Source organism: Pleurodeles waltl, chromosome 7 (genome assembly GCF_031143425.1).
Source record: "Pleurodeles waltl isolate 20211129_DDA chromosome 7, aPleWal1.hap1.20221129, whole genome shotgun sequence".
Lineage (NCBI taxonomy): Eukaryota > Metazoa > Chordata > Amphibia > Caudata > Salamandridae > Pleurodeles > Pleurodeles waltl.
This window is the reverse complement of record NC_090446.1, coordinates 1,268,302,201-1,268,328,157: the sequence shown is the minus strand read 5'-3', so window position 1 is coordinate 1,268,328,157 and position 25,957 is coordinate 1,268,302,201. Positions and strand designations below refer to the sequence as shown.

The 25,957-nt window shown below is 44.1% G+C and overlaps 1 protein-coding gene across 1 annotated transcript; it reads right to left on the bottom strand.

Annotated features, from left to right (window-relative positions):
* Positions 1-21,572: 21,572 nt before the first annotated feature.
* On the bottom strand, positions 21,573-24,108 carry TBRG1 (transforming growth factor beta regulator 1). The gene has a single exon (XM_069200455.1). It carries the CDS (start codon positions 23,897-23,899, stop codon positions 22,679-22,681), a length of 1,221 nt encoding a protein of 406 aa, XP_069056556.1. The 5' UTR covers positions 23,900-24,108; the 3' UTR covers positions 21,573-22,678.
* Positions 24,109-25,957: the final 1,849 nt, after the last annotated feature.

The following is a 25,957-nucleotide window of genomic DNA, read 5'->3' as shown; positions in this document are numbered from 1 at the left end:
GTCCGACAGTTGTCACACAGTGTGGAATTTAACTCAGTTCCTCATAACCTGGTGTGCTGCTGCCCAACTCCAGCAGTCGCATTAGTATAATGAGAGCCAAAACAACATTCCCACACATAAGGCCAGTATCATAAATCCTTTGGTTTGTTATTCTGTACTTGGTTGTGCTTCCTTTGCAACATTTGACCTTTTCCTGGATTTTTCCCATCATTTCACTGGGCAGTGTACTCCGTGTCTATAGATTGTACAGCCCAACTACATGTTGGCCCAAGAAAGGTGTTCGGGTTAGGACACTATTTTTAATTTGCTTCCAAATGATAGTAAATTCTGCTAGATTTATATGCATCCAAGAATATAACATGTTAATTTTTTGGTGGGGCAATTTTGCTAGATACCCTCAAGAGCCACTCTTCTCCAGGGCTTTAGCACCATTCAAGAAAGAACTAAAGGCATATTGCAAAACTGAGCCAAGACCTTTGCCTCAGCCATCGCCTGCTTCCACCTTGATCATTTTTATCATTTATAGAACCATTCACCACAGGCACAATTAGCAACCTAACCCCTAGAAAACTTTCACCACTTTTTAGTTTTAGACCATTGGACTCATTCAGCAGACTGAATGCCTCAGCCTAATGTACACAGAGAAGCCATTTTAGTTCCTGCTGTTATCAGCTGTATTTGCTCTCATTGTGGATTCATACATAATTTCTGCTAAATGTACTTGGTTGGGCTCAGGCTTCTACGATTTCCGCCCTTGCAGGATCTGTCCTAGTCCACAGAAGAGCTACATCCACTTTTAGATCTCTCGGGCATCATTAATATCCCCATACTAATTGATGTCCACATGCAGCATGATCTAATACTGAAGACTGCCCTCCTAGACTGGAGCGCATTACTAATTGTAAACCTTACTTAGCTCAGGGCATGGAGTGCTCTCAGAGGTGCAGCAATTGGACCTCAGCTATAAGAAGAGCTGAAAAGACCGATGTGATGCAGCACTGTGAGCCCAGAATCCACACCACTACCTCAATATAAACATGCTCCAAAAGAGGCATACAACCAAACATAAGGGTACTTCCGAAAGCGCAAAGATTCTACCAAACAGGAGAAATGGATGTGGCCATGGCTGACTCAAAAAAATGCTTCCGGAACCAAAAGCACCACAAATATTGCCCCAGGTAGTGCAGTTCATCTAGAGAGACCCTTCATACCAACAATTATGTGGTGTGTCTCCAGAAACAGGAGAACACCATGAAGATCAAAAGAAAGAAATATGGTTTTTATTACCATATTTAAATATACAGACACAAACGAGCCCACGAGCAGAACGATGCCAGTTGGTTCACAGGACTCCAGGGAAAGAGAACATGGAATCCTAAGTACCATGGTTACAAGATGGAATGGTACAGAGGTAATATAGAATTTTAAAACACATGGAATATGGCATCACCTTCCCCATAAATAAACGAAAACAATAACATCATAACAAAAACTAAACTAAAACAATATATATCGCTGCCCTAATACATTTCAAAATCTTTATTCTTAACCGTAATTTTTGCAGTCCTTGAACACTGAGATATGACCTGGTTTAAATTTACCAGGTCATCTTCAATCTGTTAATAACCATCAAAAACAGCGGGATCATTGGTGGCTGAGACACTAGTAGTAGTATGTTGTTGAGTGTCAGGAACAGATTTCTCTCTAGAATCAGGAACATTCTTTGAAGAGATGTATTCAAATTGTTCAGAATTTCTCTTATCCTGGAAAACATCAGTGGACAACATAGAATGATCTGTTGTGTTGTAATTACATGTCTTAAAATATATATCCGCCTGAGCATTTGTAAAAGGAATCACTCTCTTTCTATTCCACCAGCTCTTCTCTTGAAGCAAAACAGCTGATTTACTAGTTCTGATTACTTTGACAGGACAGGTAACCCTGGATTCCCCTTTCATCACTCTATTAGGTTTTTTGATCAAAACTCAATCATTAATGATAACACCTAGAACAATTTTCTTTCTATCAGAATACTGTTTGTCCTGTCTATGTGACACAACATCTCTAACTTTTTTGTCAGTGTTTAACTGATTATATTTGGCAGTGTTAAGACTCTAACCAACTGGGTACAAGTGTAGTCCTGACATCCCTGCCACGCAAACTATTGAATGGAGAGACACCTGTAGTGGAATGGAGTGTTGTTAAGCACACCCACATCTTTTCATCCACAAACTCTTTTACATCTAAGTTCTCTGAAAGAGCAGTTTGAATTCCTTCCTTAATAAAATGGTTTGCTCTCTCAATTAGCCCATCGGAAGATGGACTATATAGGGCAATTTTAAAATGTCTGATACCCAATTTCCTCATCAACTCATTCATCTCTCTTGAAATAAAATGCATCCCATTATCCGTAACAATGAATTGAGGATTTCCCTCAGCACGAAAACCTTTTTTAAAAACTCTGTTGCTGATTTGGTATTAGATGCATCCACAAAATCATAATAGATCCATTTCAAATAGTAGTCTAGTAACACTATCACATACCTTTGCTGTCTAGGAAGTAAATCGATGGCCACCTTATCCCAAGGTCATGCTGGAAGATGTACTGGAAAAAGAGGCTTATTATATGTCTTCCAATGTTTATTGGATACAATGCACTGTGGACATTTCCGGATTAATGTTGAAACACACTTATCTATCCGTGGCTACCAAAAGTAGTTTCAGTTTTTTGAAGGTAGCTGAAATACCTAAATGACCAGTGTGTGCCATCATCATAATACATTCTTGTGAACTAGTTGGTGGAACAAACAAAGAATCTCTTAAACAAATTTGATTTTCACATTACCGTTCTGCTGACACTTGTGCAAAACATCTCAACTCGTGTAAATGATTTCTCAGACTGCCAACCAACTTTTAAAAAATGAAACACTTTCTGAAGTGTTTCATCCTGCTGTGTAGCTAAAAGCCATTCATCCTCTGAGATCACACCTTCACAAACAGAAATTGCATCAATGGCTGCAACTATGCAATCCTCACAATTTTCCAGATCACTAATGTTGAGTAATGGTAAACGGGACAAGCAATCTGCACTGTAGTTTTTACCGCCTTGCACATATTTGATTGCAAAATTATATTCTTGTAGTAATCGTGAAGAAGCTTTGCCAAGACCATTACCACTTAGTAGGAAAATAAGGGGGTTGTGATCAGTGAACAATTGAAATGCAGTAACCCACACATAAGTTTTGAAATTTTCCACTGCCCATACACAAGCTAAAGCTTCCCTTTCAATTGTGCTATAATTCATTTCAGATTGGGAAAGTGCTCTAGAGGCAAAAGCTAAAGTCCTGTCAACACCATCTACCCAATGACCATATACTGCCCCCAAACCTTTTAAGCTGGCATCTACTGAAATTAAAGATTTGCCCGAAGGATCATATGATTGTAGTGCAGGGGCTTTGATAACTAAATCTTTCATATTTTCAAATATCGGATTAATTTCTTCTGAGCACACAAATTTGGTACCTTTTTTTTTTTTTTTTTTAAAGAGAACCTAACTGTTGCACTTGAAGAGCATAACCAGGTACAAACTGAAGAAAGATCTCAGAGTGTCCTTGTCAGTGGGAGCGGAAGCTTTTCTTATGACTTCTACATTATGTTCTTTGGGTCTTATACTAGAAGTTGAAATTTTATGTCCAAGATACTCTACTTGTTGTACCAAAAAATTGCATTTTTCAATTGTAACTGTCATGCCCCTTTCTTCTAAAATATGAAATACTCCCTCTAACACAATCATATGTTCCTCCCTGGTCTTGGTGTGGACTAGGATATCATCCTGGAATGCTTGGGCATGAGATTCATCTTTAAACAAATTGTCCATTAACTTTTGAAAAACACTTGCAGCTGAAGCAAGTCCAAATGAAAGCTTTAAGTATTTATATGCACCATAAGGTGTGACAAATGTTGTTAAATATTTTTGTTACAAATGGGGTCTTTGGTTGGCAGTCAGGTTACCCCCTGTCCAAGCAAGGACCTGCACTCTAGTCAGAGTAAAAGAGAATCACCCTGAGCTAACCCCCGCACCCCTGCCTTGGTAGCTTGGCACGAGCAGTAGGCTTAACTTCAGACTGCTAAGTGTAAAGTATTTCTACCAACACACACAGTAACTTAATGAAAACACTACAAAATGACACAACACAGGTTTAGAAGAATAGGAAATATTTATCTAAACAAAACAAGACCAAAACCACAAAAATCCAAAATACACAAGTCAAGTTAGCAATTAAAAACCAAAAAGATTCTTCATGTAATTTTAAACACAACGCTAACGCGATTAGCGTGGAAATTTACCTGGGTGCGTCAAATAAGGCTTGCGATGCATCAATATCACTCACGAGCGAGACCGTGTGTCGTTTCTCCTTCAGTCGAGTCTGCGTGCGTCATTTCTTCTCTCTGCAGGACAGTGATGCGAACCGCACTCCCGTGGCCGGGCAGGCCTTGCATCGTTTATGCATGCCCAGCGATTTTTGCATCAGAAATCCTGCAGCACGATGATCCGAAAACCATGAAGCGCGGGTTGCGATCTCACCAGCCTCCGTCAGTGATGATGCGTGTTGTTTCTCAAGTCGCGTGCGTCAATCTTCCGACCGCGCTGCAGGCGACCATCGATTTTCAGCCGCGAAGCCGGCGGCGCGTTGATTTTTCAGCCGCAGATGGGAGTTGTGTCGATCTTTTCCCCGCACGGCAGTCAGTGCATGGATTTCTCACTCTTCGGCTGCCATCTTCTCCGTTCAGTGTCCCAGGAACTGGATGGGCACCACTTGGCAGAGTAGGAGTCTCAGCAGAGGCTCCAAGTGCTGGCAGAGGGAAGTCTTTGCTGTCCCTGAGACTTCAAACAACAGGAGGCACGCTCTAAGTCAAGCCCTTGGAGAGTTCTTCACAAGTGTCCTCTAGCACAGGCAGAAGCAGCAACTGTAGGATAGCTCCAGCTCCACAAAGCACAGTCACAGGCAGGGCAACTCTTCTTCCTCAGCTCTTCTCCAGGCAGAGGTTCCTCTTGGTTTCCAAAAGTGTTCTAAAGTCTGTGGTTTTGGGTGCCCTTCTTATACCCATTTTGCCCTTTGAAGTACGCTTACTTCAAGGAAAAGTCTCTCTTGTTTGTGAAATCCTGCCTTGCTCAGGCCAGGCCCCAGGCACACACCAGGGGGTTGGAGACTGCATTGTGTGAAGGCAGGCAAAGCCCTTTCAGGTGTGAATGACCACTTCTCCCCTCCCTCCTAGCACAGATAGCTCATCAGGAAATGCAGACTACACCCCAGCTCCCTTTGTGTCACTGTCTAGTGAGAGGTGCAACCAGCCCATCTATCAAACTGACCCAGACATAGAATCCACAAACAGGCAGAGTCACTGAAATGGTTTAAGCAAGAAAATGCTCAATTTCTAAAAGTGGCATTTTAAAACACACAATCTTAAAATCAACTTTACTAAAAGATATATGTTTAAACTGTGAGCTCAGAGACCCCAAACGCCACATGTCTACCTGCTCCCAAAAGGAATCTACACTTTAATCATATTTAAAGGTAGCCCCCATGTTAACCTATGAGAGGGATAGGCCTTGCAACAATAAAAACCAAATTTATCAGTATTTCACTGTTAGGACATATAAAACACATTACTATGGGGGTCATTCTGACCCTGGCGGTCGGTGACCGTCAGGGTCACCGACCACGGGAGCACCGCCAACAGGCTGGCGGTGCTCCGTCGAGTATTCTGACCGCGGCGGTTCAGCCGCGGTCAGAAACGGAAAGTCGGCGGTCTCCCGCCGACTTTCCGCTGCTTGGGAGAATCCTCCATGGCGGCGGAGCGCGCTCCGCCGCCATGGGGATTCTGACACCCCCTACCGCCATCCTGTTCCTGGCGGGTCTCCTGCCAGGAACAGGATGGCGGTAGGGGGTGCCGCGGGGCCCCCGTAAGGGGGCCCCACAAAGTATTTCAGTGTCTGCAAAGCAGACACTGAAATACGCGACGGGTGCAACTGCACCCGTCGCACCTTCCCACTACGCCGGCTCCATTCGGAGCCGGCGTCCTCGTGGGAAGGTAGATTTGCCCTGGGCTGGCGGGCGGCCTTTTGGCAGCCGCCCGCCAGCCCAGGGCAAATCTCAAAATACCCTCAGCGGTCTTGTGACCGCGGAGCGGTATTTTGTCGGGGGAACATTGGCGGGCGGCCTCCGCCGCCCGCCAATGTTAGAATCACCCCCTATATGTCCTATCTTAACCATACATTGTTCTCTGCTCTTGGTGCTACCCGAGGGCTACCTTAGGGGTGTCTTACATGTAAGAAAAGGGAAGGCTTAGGCCTGGGAAGTGGTTACACTTGCCAAGTCGGATTTACAGTTTAAAACTGCCCATACAGACACTGCAGTGGCAGGTCTGAGACATGATTACAGGGCTACTTGTGTGGGTGGCACAACCAGTGCTGCAGGCCCACTAGTTGCATTTTATTTATGGGCCATGGGCTCCTCTAGTGCACATTACTAGGGACTTACTAGTAAATTAAATATGCCAATCATGGAGAAACCAATCAACAATACAGTTTACATAGAGAACATAGGCACTTTCGCACTGGTTAGCAGTTGTAAAGTTCTCAGAATTCTAAAGCCAACACAAACAGGTCAGTAAAAATAGGAGGAAGGAGGCAAACAGATTGTGGTTGACCCTGCAAAAGGGCAAAATCCAACAGTTGTGTTTCTCATCAGGAGCAATCTGGTAATAAGCTGCATGTAGATCAATGGTTGAAAAATACTTAGAATCCCCAATATTTGCTACCATTTCCTGTATACGGGGTAGAAGGTGACAGTCTACTAAAATATTTTGATTGTGACCTCAAGTCAACGCACAATCTTAAATCACCAGATCGTTTCTTGGTAAGCACAATTGGAGAAACCCATTCCAATGAGTCAGTAGAAGTAATTACGCATTGAGATATAAGTTTATCTAACAGATTTTTTAAGTCATCCCTTACACTCATAGGAACCTGTCTCACTCTATGAATTACCATCTTAAAATTCCCTTTTAGTTTTATCACGTGTTCGAAACTTATTACTCTACCTGTGGTATTTGATAACACTTTCGAGAAGTTTTGTTGCATCAATTGTTGGACATCACCTATACTACCCAGCTGTAGAATATGTACATCACCTAAAACTATAGGTTCTGTGTGACCTGGGCATAAATGAATCCCTAATTTAGCTAAGTCATTCAATCCCACAATATTGCGTCCCTTAATAGCCACATACACTTTAGTACAAATCTGTCTGCCAAGACACTGCAAAGGTGAAGAAAAATAGCCAAGTAAATCACATCCTGTTCCCCAAAAGCTTTGGGATTTATATCCGCTGGAATTAGTTGAGTGTTTTCTGGCCAGAGTGCAAAGAATGTGGAATCTGCTATCAAAGTGACTGGGGCTCCAGAGTCTGCCATAACATGAATGTCTCTACCATCAGTTGTCGCTTTGCAGTATGGACCTTTGATCCTGCCATCCTTCCGATTGCGCTGTGTTTCATCATCTAGAGGTAGGATTACATTAGAGAACTTCATCAAATTCTTCCTCCAGACTGACATTGTGAATCTTCACTCTATTAGATGACCTCTTACCTCCTCTACAGACTGCATACCTCCTCTACAGACTGCATGAAAAATACCTATTTTCTTACAATGAGTACACACTTTCCCAATTGCTGGACAAAACAAATAATTTTCAATATGATTTTTCAAGCCACACCTATAGTACATTTTAGTAGCCTCTCCTCCAGATTGTGGTTTCTGTTTACTGAATGCACATATTTGTGATTCTTCAGTAATGCAATTGAATGGAGATAGACTTGTCGACAAAGCACTCTGGTCATTATTATGATTGACCATGACTTGAGTAGTTAGACTGGACCTTTCAATGCTCTTGGCAATGTTAATAGTTTCTTGAAGAGTAGGATTTCTACAAGCTAGTAACCTTTCTTTCACTTTTTTAGACTAGCAGTTGAACACAAACTGATCCCTGATGTAAATGTCCACACTATTCTCAAATTCACATTTTGAAGCTGACAATCTCAGGATCGCAAGGAAATCTTCTACTGTTTCATCAATTGCTTGTTGACATTTGAAAGGCTGTGCCTTTCAAGCAGTATACTATAGTGTCCCCCAAATATTGTTTAAGCATACGCTCTTTTGCTTCAATAAACACGTTCCAAGATGCATTTTCCACATCAGGCTCAGACACTCCCGGTAAATTGTCAAACACTTTTTGCTCCACTACCCGAAAGTGATTTAAAAAGCAGTGCTTGTTTCCTGGAACGCGTAAAATTATTTCCATCAATGTAGTTTTCAAAAATACAAAGCCAGTCTCTCCATTTAACAGCTGGTTTCTGTAAAAATTGAGGCGATTGTACCACTACTTTCATGTACGCCACAGTCTAAAGTAAGAATAAAAGTATCCGTTTTTCCTAATAAAGAATATAATAATTATGTTTTGGTTTTTTTAATAAAATGTTTCCTAAAAAGCTAAGGGCCAGATTTAAGGGAAAGTGGTGCCGCGTGGTGCTGCACCAAAATTGGCAGCACTGTGCTGCGTCACTTTAGAAATGCAAGGATGCGCTGTATTTAAGTGAATATGGCACACCCCTGCTTGTCCTCCTGCGCTGGCGCTAAATTTATCTGCCAGCACCAACACAGCAATCCTTGCATCATCGTGCAAGGATGGCTGTTTTGAGGGGTGTGATTGTTTATGTGCAGGAAGGTATCCCTTCCTGCACATAAACAATCACTAATGGCGCTTTGGCACATCTGTATGTGCTGCACAATGCAGCACACACAGAAGCGCCAAAGCGTAATTTTCAAATGATTGTTTATGAGCAGAAAGGGACACCTTCCCTAACATAAAACAATAATTTCTGGAATTTTGCTCTTTCTATGCTTGCTGTAGAATGCAGCACACATAGAAAAAGCACAATTGAGGAGGAATAAAAGTACTCCTCGTTGCACCCTGCTAACGCCACCCCTGAGGGTGGCATTAGATTTTGGCACTGCCTCAGGTTTATGAAATTTCATAAATCTGAGGCAGTGCCAAAATGCAATGGGTGTTGCTGTGGCACGACCACAGCAACACCCATTGCACGCCCCTTCCACGCACATAGCTGCGTGGGAAGGGGCCATATTTACAAGGTGGCGTTTAGCCACAAGAAGTGGCTTAACGCCACCTTGTAAAAACGCGCAGTACTCAGCGCCACAGGAGCGTCACAAAAAGTGACACTCCTGTGGTGCTAGGGGCCTATAAATACAACCCTAAGTATTAAAAACAACGCTTTCAATTAGAATTCCACAATGGCTGCTCCATAACAAGCGTGCTACTGAGCAACGTTAAAAGCTCTGCACATCAGACAACTTGTTTTCAACACGAATACTTTTAAATTGAAAGAAAATGGCCGCCGCGTGACGACAACATGTTTCCAGGCAACGTATGCAGCGTGCTCCTGAGCTACGTAGTAACCACCCTCTCAGAGACTGTGTCACCTCCAAGAAAACCCTGGTAACCAGCGTGCTTTCCAATGAAACCCCGGCAACCAGCATGCTTCTCCGAAACGTAGCAATCACTCCCGAAGCTGCGTCACTCTCCAGCACGCCATGAAGTGTATTCAAAAGTAATCCTGCCAGGCACATGGGCGCGTGGCAAAACACTGTTGAACAAGGCAAGTAATTTGCACGTGCGCGGGATGAAATGCCATGAGCGTGTGATTAATTATATTTTATCAAAGTCCAATATAGACCATTTAGCATTTCCGAAAAATACGATGAATCAGCAACGTTAAAGCTGCATTCTCTGTACTAGTCAGTCATTAAGAATCAACGCACAGCACCGCTCGTAACACAGCAAAAAACACTCACCAATTGAGCTGGTTAAAGAATCAAAACTGAAATTTCCCTCCTGTACACCTCAGACTCCCAACAGGAAACAAAAGAAGCTTCCAACGGCCGATCAGTCTTGCGTCTGGGAGCTTGTCTTGTAGTTCAGCAAAAATAAAGAGAGACCCCACTCCTGGTACCATAATGTGGTGTGTCTACAGAAACAGGAAAACGCCATGAAGATCAAAAGTAAAAGAAAATGTTTTTTATTACCATATTTAACTATACAGACACAAACGAGCTCATGAGCAGAACAATGCCAGTTGGTTCACAGGACTCCAGGCAAAGAGAACCTGGAATCCTAAGTACTATGGTTACAAGATGGAATGGTACAGAGGTAATATAGAATTTTACAACACATAGAATATGACAGGTTATTTCTCACATTACATTGTTCTGGTTGCTACAATAGAGGCAACACGCAACATTTGACACTTACAATTGAAGAACCGAGCGCAGGTAATCAAAGTAACAAAAAAACATTCAGAGTTTAAAAAGTGTTTAGGATTGAGATAAAATAGAGATGTTGCTAACAATATCAGTACTTCTAAATCCAAACTTACTAGGTAAAACTTCAAACTAATATTTGCAATAATCCAGAAAAAGATTACGATATGGCTTTAGATAAGAAGGGTTCTGCATGCAAACATTTCAAGGCATGCAAACATTTCGAGCAATGCAAAAAACGTGATTAAGAATTAAAATGTTGATATGGCCTTGAATATACCCAATGTAGTGCTTCCTAGGAAGTGAGGGCAGAAACAAAAGGAGATTGCAGGTTGGGGTGGAAGCACTATTTACTGATGGAGTGGGGTGAAAGCTCGGTGTGTGCAAAGTGCTCAACTTGATCATTATGCTAACTTGGTGCTTGATGTAAAACTTTACTTGTAGTCAAATCACAATGTTTCTAATTTAAGGTAGGTACTCAGGGCCTCTGGGACCGGAAGAGATCCCTATGATAGTGATGAAGGAGGACACCTTGTTATGGGAAACTTGTTGACTCAGTTGTTTGGGTTGTATTACAAATAAGATTTAGTTCCAAATTCCTTAAAAGATAGCATGTTATTCCTAACTTATAACAAGCATGGGCAAAGCCAATAGGTCTGGTGGTGGCTTTCTATCTTTTGTCTTTGGCAATGCTTATTTTGTTTGTGAAGGGTTTTTCCAGTAGCAGAAGTACACAACAACCCAACTGTTCCTTCACCCAGACCGAACACCAGTCTCACAACTTCAGTTTCTGTGACAGGATGAGGGTGAACCAACTTAATCTCAATAAAGAAAAAACAGAGATAGCAAATTTAAAGAGTAAGACCAAATTTTGGACTGAAAACTAAAAGCCTTCAAAAACTGGACCGCTCCCAGCATCCAAATAATGAGTTAAAAGCCTGGGAGTGGATATTAATAGCAACCTTAGTATGATTCAGCCGGTGGGAACAGTAGTATGTTCATGCCGAAGCTACTAAGGAGAATCATCCTGCTCCACCTGCTTGAAGCAAGGAAAACCATTAGGATGGCAGTAGTCATATCTAGATTGGCCTATATCAACTCTCTTTATTCAGGACTTCCTAATAATACCATCCAAAACAAAAGCTCACGCCTTATACACCATCTTCCTAGATGGGCAATTGCTACGTTACAAGTAAAGAACATTCACTGACTTCCCATTAATCTGCGGATCAACGTTAAGACCTGCTGCTTGACAATCAAAAACTAAGCTCAGTCCATTTGAACCCCTGGTTATCAAGTCTGGCAGGCGAAGGTTTGTGGCTCCAATTATCTGGCAGTCACACCCGATGGATATTTGCCTTGAAGTGAATTTTAACTGGTTCCGTAAAAGCTTTATGACCTTTTTTTTTTTTTTTTTTTTTAAATAAGTTCACTTAAACTAGCCCTTGCAGCTCTGTATTCCATTCCTAGTTGATCTGTTAATTCTGTTTATGGCCCAAGAACCCTCAGGGTGAACCTGTGCTCTATATATAAAATAAACATAACGCTTTGCATGAGTATTCTGTAGCACTGAAGGGGATTAATTATTATGTGGATCTGTACATTTTACAAGAGCGGAAGCCTGCCACTCACTCACTGTCCTGTCAGCCAGTAGGTGAAGTGGTTGGCCTCTATTCCCCAGGCTGCATGCTGCGGACGGAAGAAGCAAAATGTGAATGACACTACAGCAGACCAATGGATGAAGAGGGCTGACTGAAAGTACCAGTAAGTCAGTATTTGCAGAACATAAATATACTTTCTTTTTTTTAAATGAACAACGTCAATGGGCATGGCCTTTCCTTGACTGAAGTTATTCTTCATTTGATTGCAATTTTATATATATGGGTCAATGAGTGGATGGCAAGTGCATGTATTGGTAAGTAAATGTGAAACACGGGCATGAAGGAACAAACAGTGTGTGATTTGTTGGATGGATGGATGAATGAATGTGTGGATGCATGATTTTATTAATGATAGAGGAGAACAGCAGCAAAGGTGCAAAAGAAACACAGAAAAGCAGTGTAATGGAGCCTATAAAATGGCATTGTAATGAAGTCCAGAATGAAATTAAAGCAGCCACAGACACAATTTAGTGGCCCAGATTCTGAGTATCAGTGAATGAGGGTTTTTTATGGACCTTAAGGAGTATGAGCAATATGAGCTATTAGATTATTGTTGCTAGGCAGATGTTTTTCTGTTTGTGTTACTCTTGTGAAGCATCTGCAAGTAAAGTGTAAGGGCTGGTTTGTTTAAGCGTGTTGTGAAGGTCTGCCTAGTAATCTGTTGTAAAACGAAGACATATCTACCATTAATGCAGTGGCTTGAAAAGCAAGTCAGAGGGCTTTGCTATAGACTATAAACAAGTGAACTCCTTCACTGCAAGGTGTGATTTTCCTAAAAATAAAGGAAACAAATTAACCTCACTGACAAAATACATTTTCTTTAATGCTTTAAGGCAGCAGGTTCTTAAACTTATCAATCTGTGGACCCCCACTGAATCATTACTGATAAGGTCATAAGTCTCATATTAACAGAGGACACCAGCAAGGCATAGCTAAAAAGAGTGAGGTGCCATTTCATGCGGTATGGAAAAGGAAGCAAGAGATAGTCAAGAGTCAGAGAGAAAAAAGCAAGAGGGGAAGATATGGAAGAGCAAAAGTGAAGGGTGCGAAAGGCAGAAGACTGCTTTAGAGAAACAGGTTGCCTTGGGGTACCAAGCTAGACAAGTACACAAACTTGGGCACTCTTAATCTCCTCTGCTCCCATCTCTATCCACATTCCCCATGCCCACTGGGAGCCGCACTGGGAAGAGGACATTTCTATGACATGCTCATGTGACAGTAGCAGCCGGTTTGGAATGACGGCAACCATCAACTAATTAGAAGGAACAATACCAATGACAGTTTTATTTGCCAAGAGTTTACAATGAGCCTGGAACTGCACTGGGGTAAATACTCTGTGAAAAGATTAAAGCACAGAAGCCATTTATCTTCTAAATATTCACATTCATGAACTGTTCGTAAGCGGAGCAGAGACCGACACCAGCATGTCTGCCAATGCTCCTGGGTCTGTATGTGTAAAGCCAAGCATGTGCATATTATTCTGCTGCAGTAGCTTATGTTCCTATCAGAGTAAATCCCTGTAGCCCCGTGCAGCTGTGGTCAATGCCCATGGGCTAAGCTAACGCTGCAGCGTTAACACGTTTACGGTAGCCACTGCACAAGGACAAACAACATTTAACAGGAGCTAGGATCATTAGAGGCAGATTTGAAGTGGCATTTAAAGTGAACTTTTTTGTCTGTGGACTGCGAGGAGAAAGGGAAAAATGCTGTCTCACCCAGTGAAGTAACCCAGTAACTGAAGAGGGTTGGCCCATTCCCCCATGCTGCATGCTGTAGTGGGCAGACGAAAAAAAAAATGTGAATGACACTCTTATAGACCAAGGGATGAACAGGACTCTTGGAAAGCCCATATATTAATGAGTATTACACATACATTTTTTTTTTTAAATCAAAGGTCTTGGCTAATGCCAGGTCGAACAAGCATTAGCAAAGCCAAAAGGTTTGGACTATTCGGCATTTATTAGCTATGTCATTTTTTTTTTTTTAAATGTTGCACAGCATGGCAGGCTGCTATACAACATGGCTTAAAAAAGCACTATGGCGTGACCAGCTTTGACCACATCATAACGTGTAGGCCAAAGGGGAGCGAAACTGCACTCGAAGGCAGTTCTCTCCCTATGTGTATAATAGAGGGTCACGTTTAAAATAAAAAAATTAAAAAGATCATCTAGTCCTGCAGAGTCCCACATTGCACCAGGCTACCTATGTGCAGTGACCAGGCTGCGCACAACAGCAGTCTCCCACATGCAGCCCACGCATGAGTGCACATGTTCATGTGTAACCAGCCAAGGACCCCTTACCCTTGCTGTGTTGCAGCGGCCTTATATTAAAAGACAGACACTGGCGGTATACAGATGCACTCAGTTTGTCATGGGTTAGACACCGGTAAGGAGACTCATCCACAGTAAAAAGTTGTTTTTTTTTAACGGGTAATTCAGGGCATGGTGAATGAGCCGAACCCAACTGCAACAAACACCACCCCCAGCTGAATGTAGGGAAAGGATAGCCATCACTCTTGGGTACCCTTACCTTCTCAGCAGTAACAAATCGCAATGGGTTCTGACCAGACACACCATTTGCCAGTTGTCTGTTACCACTGAGAACTACCACTAGCACTCCTATGCTAAGACCACCCACCTAACTCAACCATGTGGCCACCGATCCCTACAGGGAACCCAGGCTACACTAAGAACCTTTCTGGTTCTAGGTCAAGTGCATCCAGGACACTAGCCACCTATATGGTTGAGCAGTTCTAGGTCCTCCTTTGCCCTGTAACGATGCTTCCACCACACCTTTCCTGGCAAGGGTTCAGTGTCTCAACACTGACTAACACAACAGATAGGTCTAAAATCTGCCCCATGGGTTACCGGTTGTCCCTCCCGGAGAATACACCACCCAATAACCTCACTCACAGTCACACAACCCCTTTTAATGAGCTGCTAACCCTCACCCACAGTAGTTACTCTGGGATCTAGACGGCCACCACAACCTCTCGAGGGGACTGTGTCGTATAAGAGGACTCCAGCCAATCATGGAGTGCTCCCCATATAGGATTCATCCCCAGGCAGTTCCCACCAAAGGAACTCCTCACCCGTGAACCCCTCTCAGCCCCACCAGGTCAACGGAAGAACTGCAGGACACCGAGTGGGACATGCCTGAATCAGTCCTCGCTGAAGCTACTTCCCAGCCTCCATGCCACCACAATGAAGACCAACCAGGGACCACATAGGTCCCCCAGTGAAAGGTTCAAGAGGTCACCTTGAGGCCCGCACTGCCTCCTTTCATTACATTCTGCAGAGGGCGTGTCCCCTCCTACTGAGTCATTGCCTGGAAAACCAGGACTTCGAAGCACCCCAGGACATCCACCCCAAGGTTGGTATACCAATAATGCAGGAGACACCTTCACCACCTCCTGCACACCTAAAGGGCATCCTCCAGGAGTCTGCCAGACATAGTCCTCCACAGCCTGCCTCACTGGTAGCGCAGAGTAAAAGCTGTAGACAGAAGTGACTGCACCAACCCGGCATGAAGCACAGGATCCCTTCACTTAAGATAGGTCCCACCTAGCCTCCTGGTTGGGCCAATGCGGGCAGAACCACATTCTGCACCAAGCTGAGGGCCACATCCACCAGCCAAACCAATGCCTAGGCATCCACCCAAAGGCTGGTACACTAGCAATACACCAGGCAAGGGCCTGCTTGGTGTGGTGGCACTCTCCCCCTTCCTCTTCACATCGGGCCCAGGGATAGGGTCCTGCCTTGGCTCCTTACTCGTATAGCAGGGGAGTGCAACAGAGCTCCCTCTTTTTCCTCTCTGAGGCCCAGGGATGGAGTCCTGGGCCCGTTCTCAATTTGGCAAGGGGAGCGCAATGGCTCCCTCCCATCTGGGAGCTACTCACAGGGCTAAGGGATGGAGTTTTAGGACCCTTCCCACTCTAGTGGTGAAAGCACAACAGCACTTCTGACAATGTTTTCCTTCGCTGAGGCAACCCGCAGGCCCTGGCCCACACAAGGGGTTGAAATCAACCAGAAGGCGGAGCCCCAAATGCTCACAGGAAGGCAGGAAAAGGCTGACAAACTTTAAAATGTGATAACTCTGGCCCCCTTGGGCCGATTTGGAAGATCCTGGGCTTATTTTACTTTGGGTAACAAGCTTTAGCCATCAGAGGCAGTTGCAGCAACCCTCCCCACTTCCAATGCTGTGCAGTCCTTAAGGACCCGTTTCTCCTGGCTCCCTGTGCCAGCACTCCTCCTGGTCTTGGCACAGAGGGAGAGGAAGGTTGTGGAAGTCAGGCACCCCTGCCCTATCTTAGGATGCCAAGGCATCTCTCCACTCACAACCCTCTTGCACAGCATGCTAGGACAGTCCAAAATGGTTCCATCCATTGGTCACATCAGCTCCGGTTCTCAGCTCCACCCCTCACCGACAGTACTGCCAGGGACTTACACAATAGAAGTTCAAAGAGACCCCCTCCCTCCAAATTCCCCCTCCCTCATGTTGGCTACAGTTGACCAGGCACTCTCCTTTGTTCAGAGGACTTTAGCACTTCTCTTACTACGTGTATATAAGAGTTTCACTACAAACAAAACAGTAAATCACACGGATGTATCCTATTAGTTTACACTATTTTTGTAAGGCCTATCCCAGGTGAAGATCTAATCCTGCAAAGTCTCCATTGCACCAAGCTAGCTGTGCAGTTACCGGGCTGTGCACAACAGTAGTAGTAATTCACCTCCGAGGCCATAATTGTAGCTAGTGCTTATTAACCATAATGGAGCACATCCCAAGCAAGAGCAAGCATTTGGAATGCACTAGGGTATCGCATTTCTCCGAGCTACAGCTATTAGCAGTTGTAAACTCCCAACCGGATTTTTCTTTCCTCATTGAAATAAAAAAAAAAAAGCGTGATCGCGCTGCTACATTTCACTCGTAATGAAACATATCGGCAAAAGTGCAATTATCTACGTAACCGGCAAAAGTGCAATTAACTATGTAACATTGTCGATGTTATACAAAGCGCTCGACTTCTGCCAAGCGAGATCGCGCTGCTAACTAAAGGTAAAAAGTAGTCCACAAACCGGACGGGAACAGCGAGCCTTGCATGCGCTCTAAGAGGGCTAACCACCGGAAAAGGCATGACGTATGCGTGCCTTCCACTAATAAAAGCAAGCAGATTTTAACAGCAAAGCCAATGAACCACTGAAAGACAAGTGACGTGACGTGAACGGGGCTACGAGCCCTTTTCTGACTCCTAAAGCATCTCTAAGTGAAACGCATGCACAAGTGCATGCGACGCAAGCTCAACCCTAAAAATGTGCATAATCAAGTGCTAATTAGCATCCTTCAGATCTTATGACTGATTTTGAGACGTCAATTGATCAAGCAAAGGCAAAGTCAATAGGTTTCACCTCTGCTAAATGTAGTGCCTTTGTCATTTTTTTCTACGTGTTGCACATCACTTGAGCTGCTGTGCAATATAGCCTAAAGTTTCATTTTATATTAAATAATTTAAAAAAACAAAAAAAAAACACAAGGAAGCGGTCAATGCTCGTCACATCAGTGTTTTTTCTCCTTTCTACTTTCGGCCACGTCGCACAGCAGCTCAACTGTTGTGTAACATGAAAAACAACATTGACAAAGCCAATACATTATGAATAGGAGAAAAATATTGGCTTTGCCAGTACTTGCTTATCAGTGAGAGAGCTTGAAGTGACTCCAGTCACTTTCAAGAGGGGGAGAGGTGTGATGGGCTCTCACCCATGATTTATTAATTTGCTGATGTGTGATGGAGGTCCAGAGACTTAATGGGCTGTGGTGGTGAAGCGGCAGGGTCGACAGTGACTCTACTGACAACAGCAGAGCTGGAAGCTGCCACTTGGGTGGGACAGAGGGCATTAACTCCCCGGTCTCCTCCTCTGGCCTCCCAGAACAGTAGCCCTACAGGGAGCATGGGAAAGGGCCCTCACATTGGTATTTACTGTCTGCTATGTGCACCCGGCTCAGATGCATGTTCTTAGCAGAGCTACGCAGGAGAGGCACCCAGGCCAAGGGTGAACAAGAGGCTACAAGGAAACATGCAGAGAATCACATAAAACAAACGGCGTCACCCAGCACCAGTGCAGGTTAGCCACCCCACCTCCCTGACATGTGCACCGACTGTGGCCAGGCGTGACTGGCAAGGACATGGCATCAGGGGACATGTGTGGCAGCAGCCTAGCTCCTGCACTGGTATTCCAGCACGAGCATTCAAGTGTAAAGAGCAAAAAGGGAGGGAAGGAAGGAAGGGTCGTGATGACATGTTGAAAATATTAGGAAGAGGATGAGTGAGCAAGGAGCTATCTTACAGAGATGGTGGAGGAGGGTGGAACTGGTGAATCAAGGGCACACGGGAGACAAAGCAGGAAAGTGAAACAGAGTGATGGATTAGAGAAAACAGAAGGGAAAGAGAAGCAGACAGTGACAGAAGAGAAAGTGGGAGCTTTGAAACAGCAGTGCAATGGCAATAGGAAAAGAAAAACTTAGAAAGTTGTGTATGAGAGGGAACCAAGCACAAAGAGGAAAAGAGAAGGAGAAAAGAGGGCAGAGGAAGAGGGGACAAGTAAAGGGAAGATGGAGAAAGGTAGTTTCGGTAAGAAGGAAGGAACTAGGAAAAAATGTAAATAGCGTGCACTGGCTACAAGTTTACACGTGGTGAAAGTACATGAAGGTATTCAGCTGCACTTCACATGTGCTATGTGATGACAAACTAGGCACTAAGTATTGCCACAGGAAAGTGCAGCCTTGAGAGAGTTCTGGAAACTATCAGTAACACCCATGCGGCATGTAAATACAAAAAAGTGCAGCACAGGAAGCTCTTTTGTTCTAGTCCATGCGCAGTACATGTAATTGCAAACATGCAGTTTGCATGGTAATGCCTGTGGTCACAAAAGTGTAGCCTTTGTAAACCACACAGCTGCAAGCCGAGACACTGGATCTCTGGTTCAAGACCTTGCTACTCACAGCTGGAGTGCTCATGAAGGACGGGTGGGGCAAAGTGTACCTGTACTGCAGGAGCCTGCTGTGTAAGTACACTGCCACCAAAAACTGTACTTGGTCCAGGCTCCACAGATGATGATGCAAAGACTTGAAGCCAGGGGGAAGGCTGAGGCAAAAAAAGTAGCACTGACCAATAGGAGGCAAGGAACAACAGGAGCCACATGGAAGCCAGTCAACCTAAGTAAAAGGTAAAAAACACAGGCAGGCAGGCTCAAATTCATACACACACACATATATATATATATATAAATAAAAAATAAATTAAAAAAAAAGAGATTTTGCAAGCAAAGCCCAAGCGCTGTGCAGGCGAAACCTCAAATGGTTAAAGGCAGTTTTTCAAATAACTAGTGTGTTGGGTGTTATTATGACCTCTTTCATATTACTGCAACACTTTATATTGACCCAACATTAAACTCCTGACTCTTCACACCAAATTCTACAACTATTTATCTTATTTAATTCTACAACTGAAAAAGGTAGCACAAGATCATATGCACTGCTATCGAGCTTTGCACTGGGAAATATATTTTTTTTGTTATCTGTTATGGATACAAGTGGTCCTGAAAGCTAGTTTGGTCCATCTTAAAAATGCATTATGGACAACCATCATGCCGGGCCACCACGCACAGCAAATATACTCTGCTGCAATACAAAGTATTGTTGTGCTAGAGGTAGGTAATTGAGTAAATTCATCGACAAGTCAAGCCAGATTTTTAGCTTGGCTCCGACAGCCAAAACACAAGTCGAGTTATTAGAGGTTTGAGCATATAAAATCATGCAACAAATGTCACATGAGAAATATACTAACACCCCTATATAAATGAAAGAATGATCACCCGAGATTACACTGGCACATGACACAAGTAGCACTGGCGTGATCTGTATTACATAAGTGACCTCACACTTATAACACCAACATACCCTGGGGATACAGAAAGTAAGCCCCTCTCATTGCACTTACACACAGTGTAACATGACCACAGTTAAGACAAAAAAAAAAAACAATTATAATAAAAATAAAAATTCACTTCTAGGAAAAAAGCACGTTGTCAAGCACACGAGGAAGCAGTGCACCTTATTTTAAATGTTGGTAACACTAGCTACCTACCTGCCATAAAACAGACCACTTTAAGGGGCATGAAAAAACACTGCATCAATTAAAAACATCAGGGAAACAAAGCAGCCCAGAGAGCATGTTCTCAAGGTCTCCATCTGCACCTGTAAAGTAAAGCTGGCTAGGGAGACATGTATTTACAGATTCCACAATGAATGCTGTGATGCATGAGCACTGAAAAATCACTAGGCATTTCCTATCTGCTCCATTCTCACAAACACATCTTAATCAGGGCTCGGAAAATCTACTCAACCACTGGTATTGGCGAGTCTTATTTTATGAGGTTGGGCTATTTTTAGATTCCACTCGCCACAAAAGGTGTTCTGTTCAGTCAAAAACTGAATCAGCAGCTAAGATGCCTTTAAATCTTATTCTTGTCACATTTGCTCTGTGTTCAGAGAGAGAGGTCAAGTCAGTTTGTCTTCTTGCAATGCAAATAATTTTCCTTGTGACTGCAGAGTTCTAGGATTTTGTAAGGTGAACTGTCTGATTTTGGATAAATGTTTTCTGAAACCCAATTTTCACAGATTGTTAATACACTGTATAGTTTTATCAGTAAAGCTGCAAGTTAGTGGGAAGGTTTTTGGACATTTCCTGTCTACAAATGACATTGTGCTACCACACCATGCATTAGTAATATATTAATTAAAAGTGAGTGTTTAAACAAACTGAGAAACTCTCCTGCCCTGATGACAAAGCTATTAGTAAACTAAGAGGCAAGTAATGCACGGATCATGTGTACCTTATATGTGGGCTATAGTGATTATACACGGAGCAAATTTTTAGTGTATTTAATCGCACCAAAGAGGATTTTTTTTTTTTTTTTACAGCAGAAATGCAGCACTCACATATCTGAAGGTGCACTCATGAGAATGAAGAAAAAGGTGACTTTAAAATACAAAATTTGCCTGGGATCACACAATGTGAGACCCATTTCCAGGTCAAGTACATTACAGTCAGGTTGAATAGACTATTCAAGTTACTCGACCTGCAGATCTAGTAATATTGTTATGATTTTGAGGCCTGTTAATAGTATCTATAACACTTTGGAATTTAGTCACGGTGTAAAAATTATACGTAGCCACCAGAGCAAGAAATTTAATGTTTCTATAGTTATAGTCTCAAGCAATACTTATGTCCAGGTGTCATCTCTACACGTTTTGTATACTACTGCCTAGGCTGCTGGCTGTCAGCTAAACAGATTCATGTTTGGATGGAGACTATAATTTGTTGTTCCGGTAACTCATAACTTGCAATAAGGTCAGCCTGTAACCTTCTTTCTAACTACTACTTCTATTATCACAATGCCACTTTGCGAAAAGAAAAATTACCCAATAACTTAAGAAAATGTAGCATTACACTTGATATTTGAGAATACTGTTTAATGCAAAAGAGGCTCGTGAAACAGCTCACTTTGTTTGTACATCAGTTGTGAAAAAGGGTACTTGCAAAAACTAGGAGTATCAAAGTTGACCCATCCATCTCTAGGACATAGGTCTGCAACTACAGAGCTGCAGAGAAATATTAGTATACAACTTGATGTAACCCTGTGATATATGCAATCACCATTGTAAGGACAGTCAATCTTTGGGCACTGTACAGCACTACGATAACCGTGGCCATGCATGTACTTAATTAAAATGTGAAATAAATAAAAATGCTGTGATAGAAAGAATGGAAGCTAAAACTACATCAAAGGTTGGCTTGTTCTGGTCCAAGATGATGATCTTGGTCTGAGACAGACAACAAGCTTTTAGTGGTTCACTTACATATATGTTGTGATGTACCCTTTGCCCAGTCAGAAGCACTTCCATGTAATTAACTCAACACTCTCCCATCGAACCCTGCAGTCCCAAACAACCTGCATATGAGAAGCAACATACTCTTATACAGTGCTTGAAATGGAAAAATTAAAGTGCAGGTACTCTGTGCCAGAGTACCTGCTTGTTTCTGACAAGTGCCGGTACTCTGCAATTAAAAGTATTAAGTTTTTCTTGAGATATGCCGGTACTCTCCCTATCAAAATAAAAAAGTGCTGGTACTCAGGACCGGACAGTACCGGCCCATTTAAAGCACTGCTCGTATAGCTTGCTAATATTGACCAGAAATATTAGCGGAGTCACGTATTCACTACAGAAACGTGAGTGTAAATAACTCGTAGACTGCCCTTACGACGAGAACATCAAACAACTTCCGTCTTTCTACGGTCGATAATATAACCTATCTGAATGATGGTCGTTTTAACACCTACTACTTTAGAGAGCTCTAAGGACACTATATGGCTAATACAAACAATAATTATGTAACATGCTCTATATTCGTAAGTTTGCCATACAGAAACATTAATAGGAAACATGAATTGAAACTATGTCTGCAATGCAACTTGATATCAAACGCCTGCGAGTTGTTTTCGTACAAAGAGGAGTAGCATTTAAGAAACTGATGACTATCTCAAGGCACTGTGGACAGCAGCTCAGTCTGATGACATATCCGGACTACACGCCTGGGGAGACTTCATAGCGGAGTCAAGCGGTGATGAAGCCATGTGTGGCGTGGACAAAAACATTTGTTGATAAGTGGAGACTGAAGCCTGTGAGGGATCCATCTTGGAAAGTTCTAAAACTCCTGCCAAGTCCATCTCATCCCTTTCGTCCTCGAAAGCTTGTTTCTGAAAGGCTTCGAAACACATTGATGCATTGTTATCTGACAGTCCCTGAGGCACCTGCCCATCCCCAGGCCTACAGACTTCGAATTTCACCCACTGATACAAAGCGCATTTCCGGGCGCCGGGGCAACTCTGGATCAGGTGTTGAATGGTTGGATGGGAGAAGCCGAAGAAGTCTTCTCCAGAAGGCGCCACGCCGGTGTGCAGCCGCCCACGGGCCCTGCTGATGGCCTCCAGCAGCTGCGCATGGCAGTCGTTTGCCGAAGTCGCTACTATGGCGTTCTGCTGGTCGTCCTCCGGTGCAATTTCGAACTGGGGTCCAGTGCCACCGTCCTTAATCTGGCATGTATACAGACATTTCTGGTCCGGGTTCCTCAAGCTGACGTATACCCTTGTGCTACAGAAGCCAACGGGGTATATGGCAGTCTCGTCGTGGAAGCCAGCACGGTCGCAGATAATCTCGCCCAAGCTGTAAACAGTGAGCCCTCCGAGGACGATAGGGAAAATCGGCCTCCCACAGGGGTCCAGGGCAATAGGCTGCACCAGCTTCCTTGTGGCCCCCTCTGCGTTCTTCCTTTTGGACGAATTCTTCGACGCGTCAGTCTTTGAGCTCTCCTTTCCTCTTTCCTTCTTGTCCCGCTTCGGTTTCTTGACTGTGTCTTCCTCGCCGTCGGGTGTCGGGGCCACCATGACCAGGCCATCCTGGAGGGCCCCGGGCACCCCATAGCCGGTAGGCTCCTGCAGTCCGCCGGCCGCGGGCTGGCCCTCCGTCTTGTGCAGAGCTTGCAGCTGCAGCAGACGGGTAAGCAGGTAGCGGCGCTCCTCCTTGACCCGGACGAACTTCTCCTCCAGGCGAGCCGCCTCGTCGCAGGCAGCGGCGTTCTCAAACACCATGGCCTTGGCCACCTTCCGCAGCCGCAGGTACTTGAGGCGATACTTCTCGTTCTGGCTCTTCTTGAGCAGCCGCCTCATCCTGGGCTTGGTGTCCGGGAGGTCAGAGAGTGCAGGGAACCGGCAGGTCTTACTCATGGATGCGAGGGCACGAAGCAGAGTATGGGGGAACAGTACATGGAAAACAGCATAATCATCGGTCCGGAGTTCCCGGGCGCAATCTTTTCGACATTCCGAAATCCCCGTTAGTTATATACGAAAATCAGCAAGTTGCAACCCTATGCATGCCAACGCTCACATCCGAAGAGCGCTGGGGAAAATGCATCGTACTTCCTGTCGGTAGAAGGCGCTCGTCTGGGATTGGCTGGGGCGCTTACCGAGTAGTTCATTGGCTATGTAGCGAAGGAAACTGTTATATAGCTTCACATTGGCTAGAAAATGCATCACAGTTGATCATTGGTTATTGGTTACACCTTCCCCCCTTCCCTCCCACCGACCCAAGCGCCACTGTAAAAATGTATTTGCAGTACGCTAGGGACTAGGGTTGCCAGGTGTCTAAGAGACAAATACCGATATTTTGTCCAAGCGTTAAGAGTAGGATATCTACATTTTTACATTTTGAGAAGCAAAAACTGGGACAGACTATATTTAAAAGTAGAACTATAGCTTTTAGTCTTGCTTCTATATAAGGCTTGTCTCGTTTGGTTGTGTAGCCTTGTAAATATGCACACACATTTAAAAGCCGAATGTGTGTGTGTTTGTATGTATAAAGAGCTATAGATAGGCTTGTAAGTGTGTGTGTGTGTGTGTATATATATATATATATATATATATATATATATATATATATATATATATGTTCGATGGCATGTGTAGCTGCAGATACACATGCTGTGCATTATCCTGCCATCTAGTGTTGGGCTCGGAGTGTTACAAGTTGTTTTTCTTCGAAGAAGTCTTTTCGAGTCACAAGACCGAGGGACTCCTCCCTTTCGGCTCCATTGCCCATGGGTGTCGACTCCATCTTAGATTGTTTTCTTTCCGTCATCGGGTTCGGACGTGTTCCTCTTCGTTCCGTATTTCGATTCAGGAAAGTTAGTTAGTTATCGGAAAAATTGACGGTATTGTTCGTGCTCAGTACCGGTTTAGTGTTAGCACATCGACACCGAAGAAAGAAGCGCTCCGGCGGCCCTTCAGGGCTTCCACTCTCCAGCGGGGCCTGGTCGGCCCGACCGCGTCCGTCTTCAAACCTCATGGACCGGACCCCCTTCCACTTCTGCCCCAACTGCCATGCAAAGTATCCTTATACAGACCAACACTTGGTCCGTAGTCTGTGTTTATCCCCGGAACACAGGGAGGATACTTGCGAGGCCTGTCGGGCATTTCGATCCAAGAAAACACTACGAGATCGAAGAGCTTGAAGACTCCAGATGGCGTCGACACCGGCCGAGCAGATCGACGTCGAGGAAGAGGAGAGGTTCTCCATTCGAGATTCGGACTCGGACAAGTCCGAAAGTGAGCAGCCGAAGACGCAGCAACAAACTGTGAGTAAACCAGCCCCGGCAGAGACTCACTCAAAGATAATGAAGGCCAAGGGGATGCCACCGCCAACAGGCCATGGCTTAACCCGAAAACACGGTGACCAAACATCGGCACCGAAAAAGGCCTCCCAGCAGCCGAAGACATCCGACTCCGGTCGAGATACCGGCTCCGAACCATCTCGGCACCGAGAGTTCGGCACCCCTAAAATCAACAAGGTTTCCTCGGAGCCGAAAAAGACTGTACAAAAAACTTCAGTGGCGAAACATGCAGCCTCAGAGCCGAAACCAGGCTCCTATACAGAAGAGCAAGGCCTTTCAACTCAGTTGCAAGGGCACAGATTTGAACAAGAACTGGGCATGGGAGAGCCAGACCATACCCAGAGGAGGTTGCACATACAAAAGGACACAGGGAAAATTCAAACTCTTCCTCCAATAAAAATCAAGAGGAAGCTCGTATTCCATGAGACGGAAATGCAGCCAAAAGCGAAAGTGGCTAAAGAGAAAACACCACCAAGGTTCTCGCCACAGCAATCTCCATTACATTCGCCACAACTGTCCCCGGTAGCAATGCCACCAACGATGCAGTCGCCGACACACACAGGGATGACCCAAGACGACCCGGATGCATGGGACTTGTATGATGCACCGGTCTCAG

Excerpts from the sequence above, each read along its gene's own strand:
- TBRG1 (XM_069200455.1), bottom strand. The coding sequence starts at position 23,899 with ATGAGTAAGACCTGCCGGTTCCCTGCACTCTCTGACCTCCCGGACACC.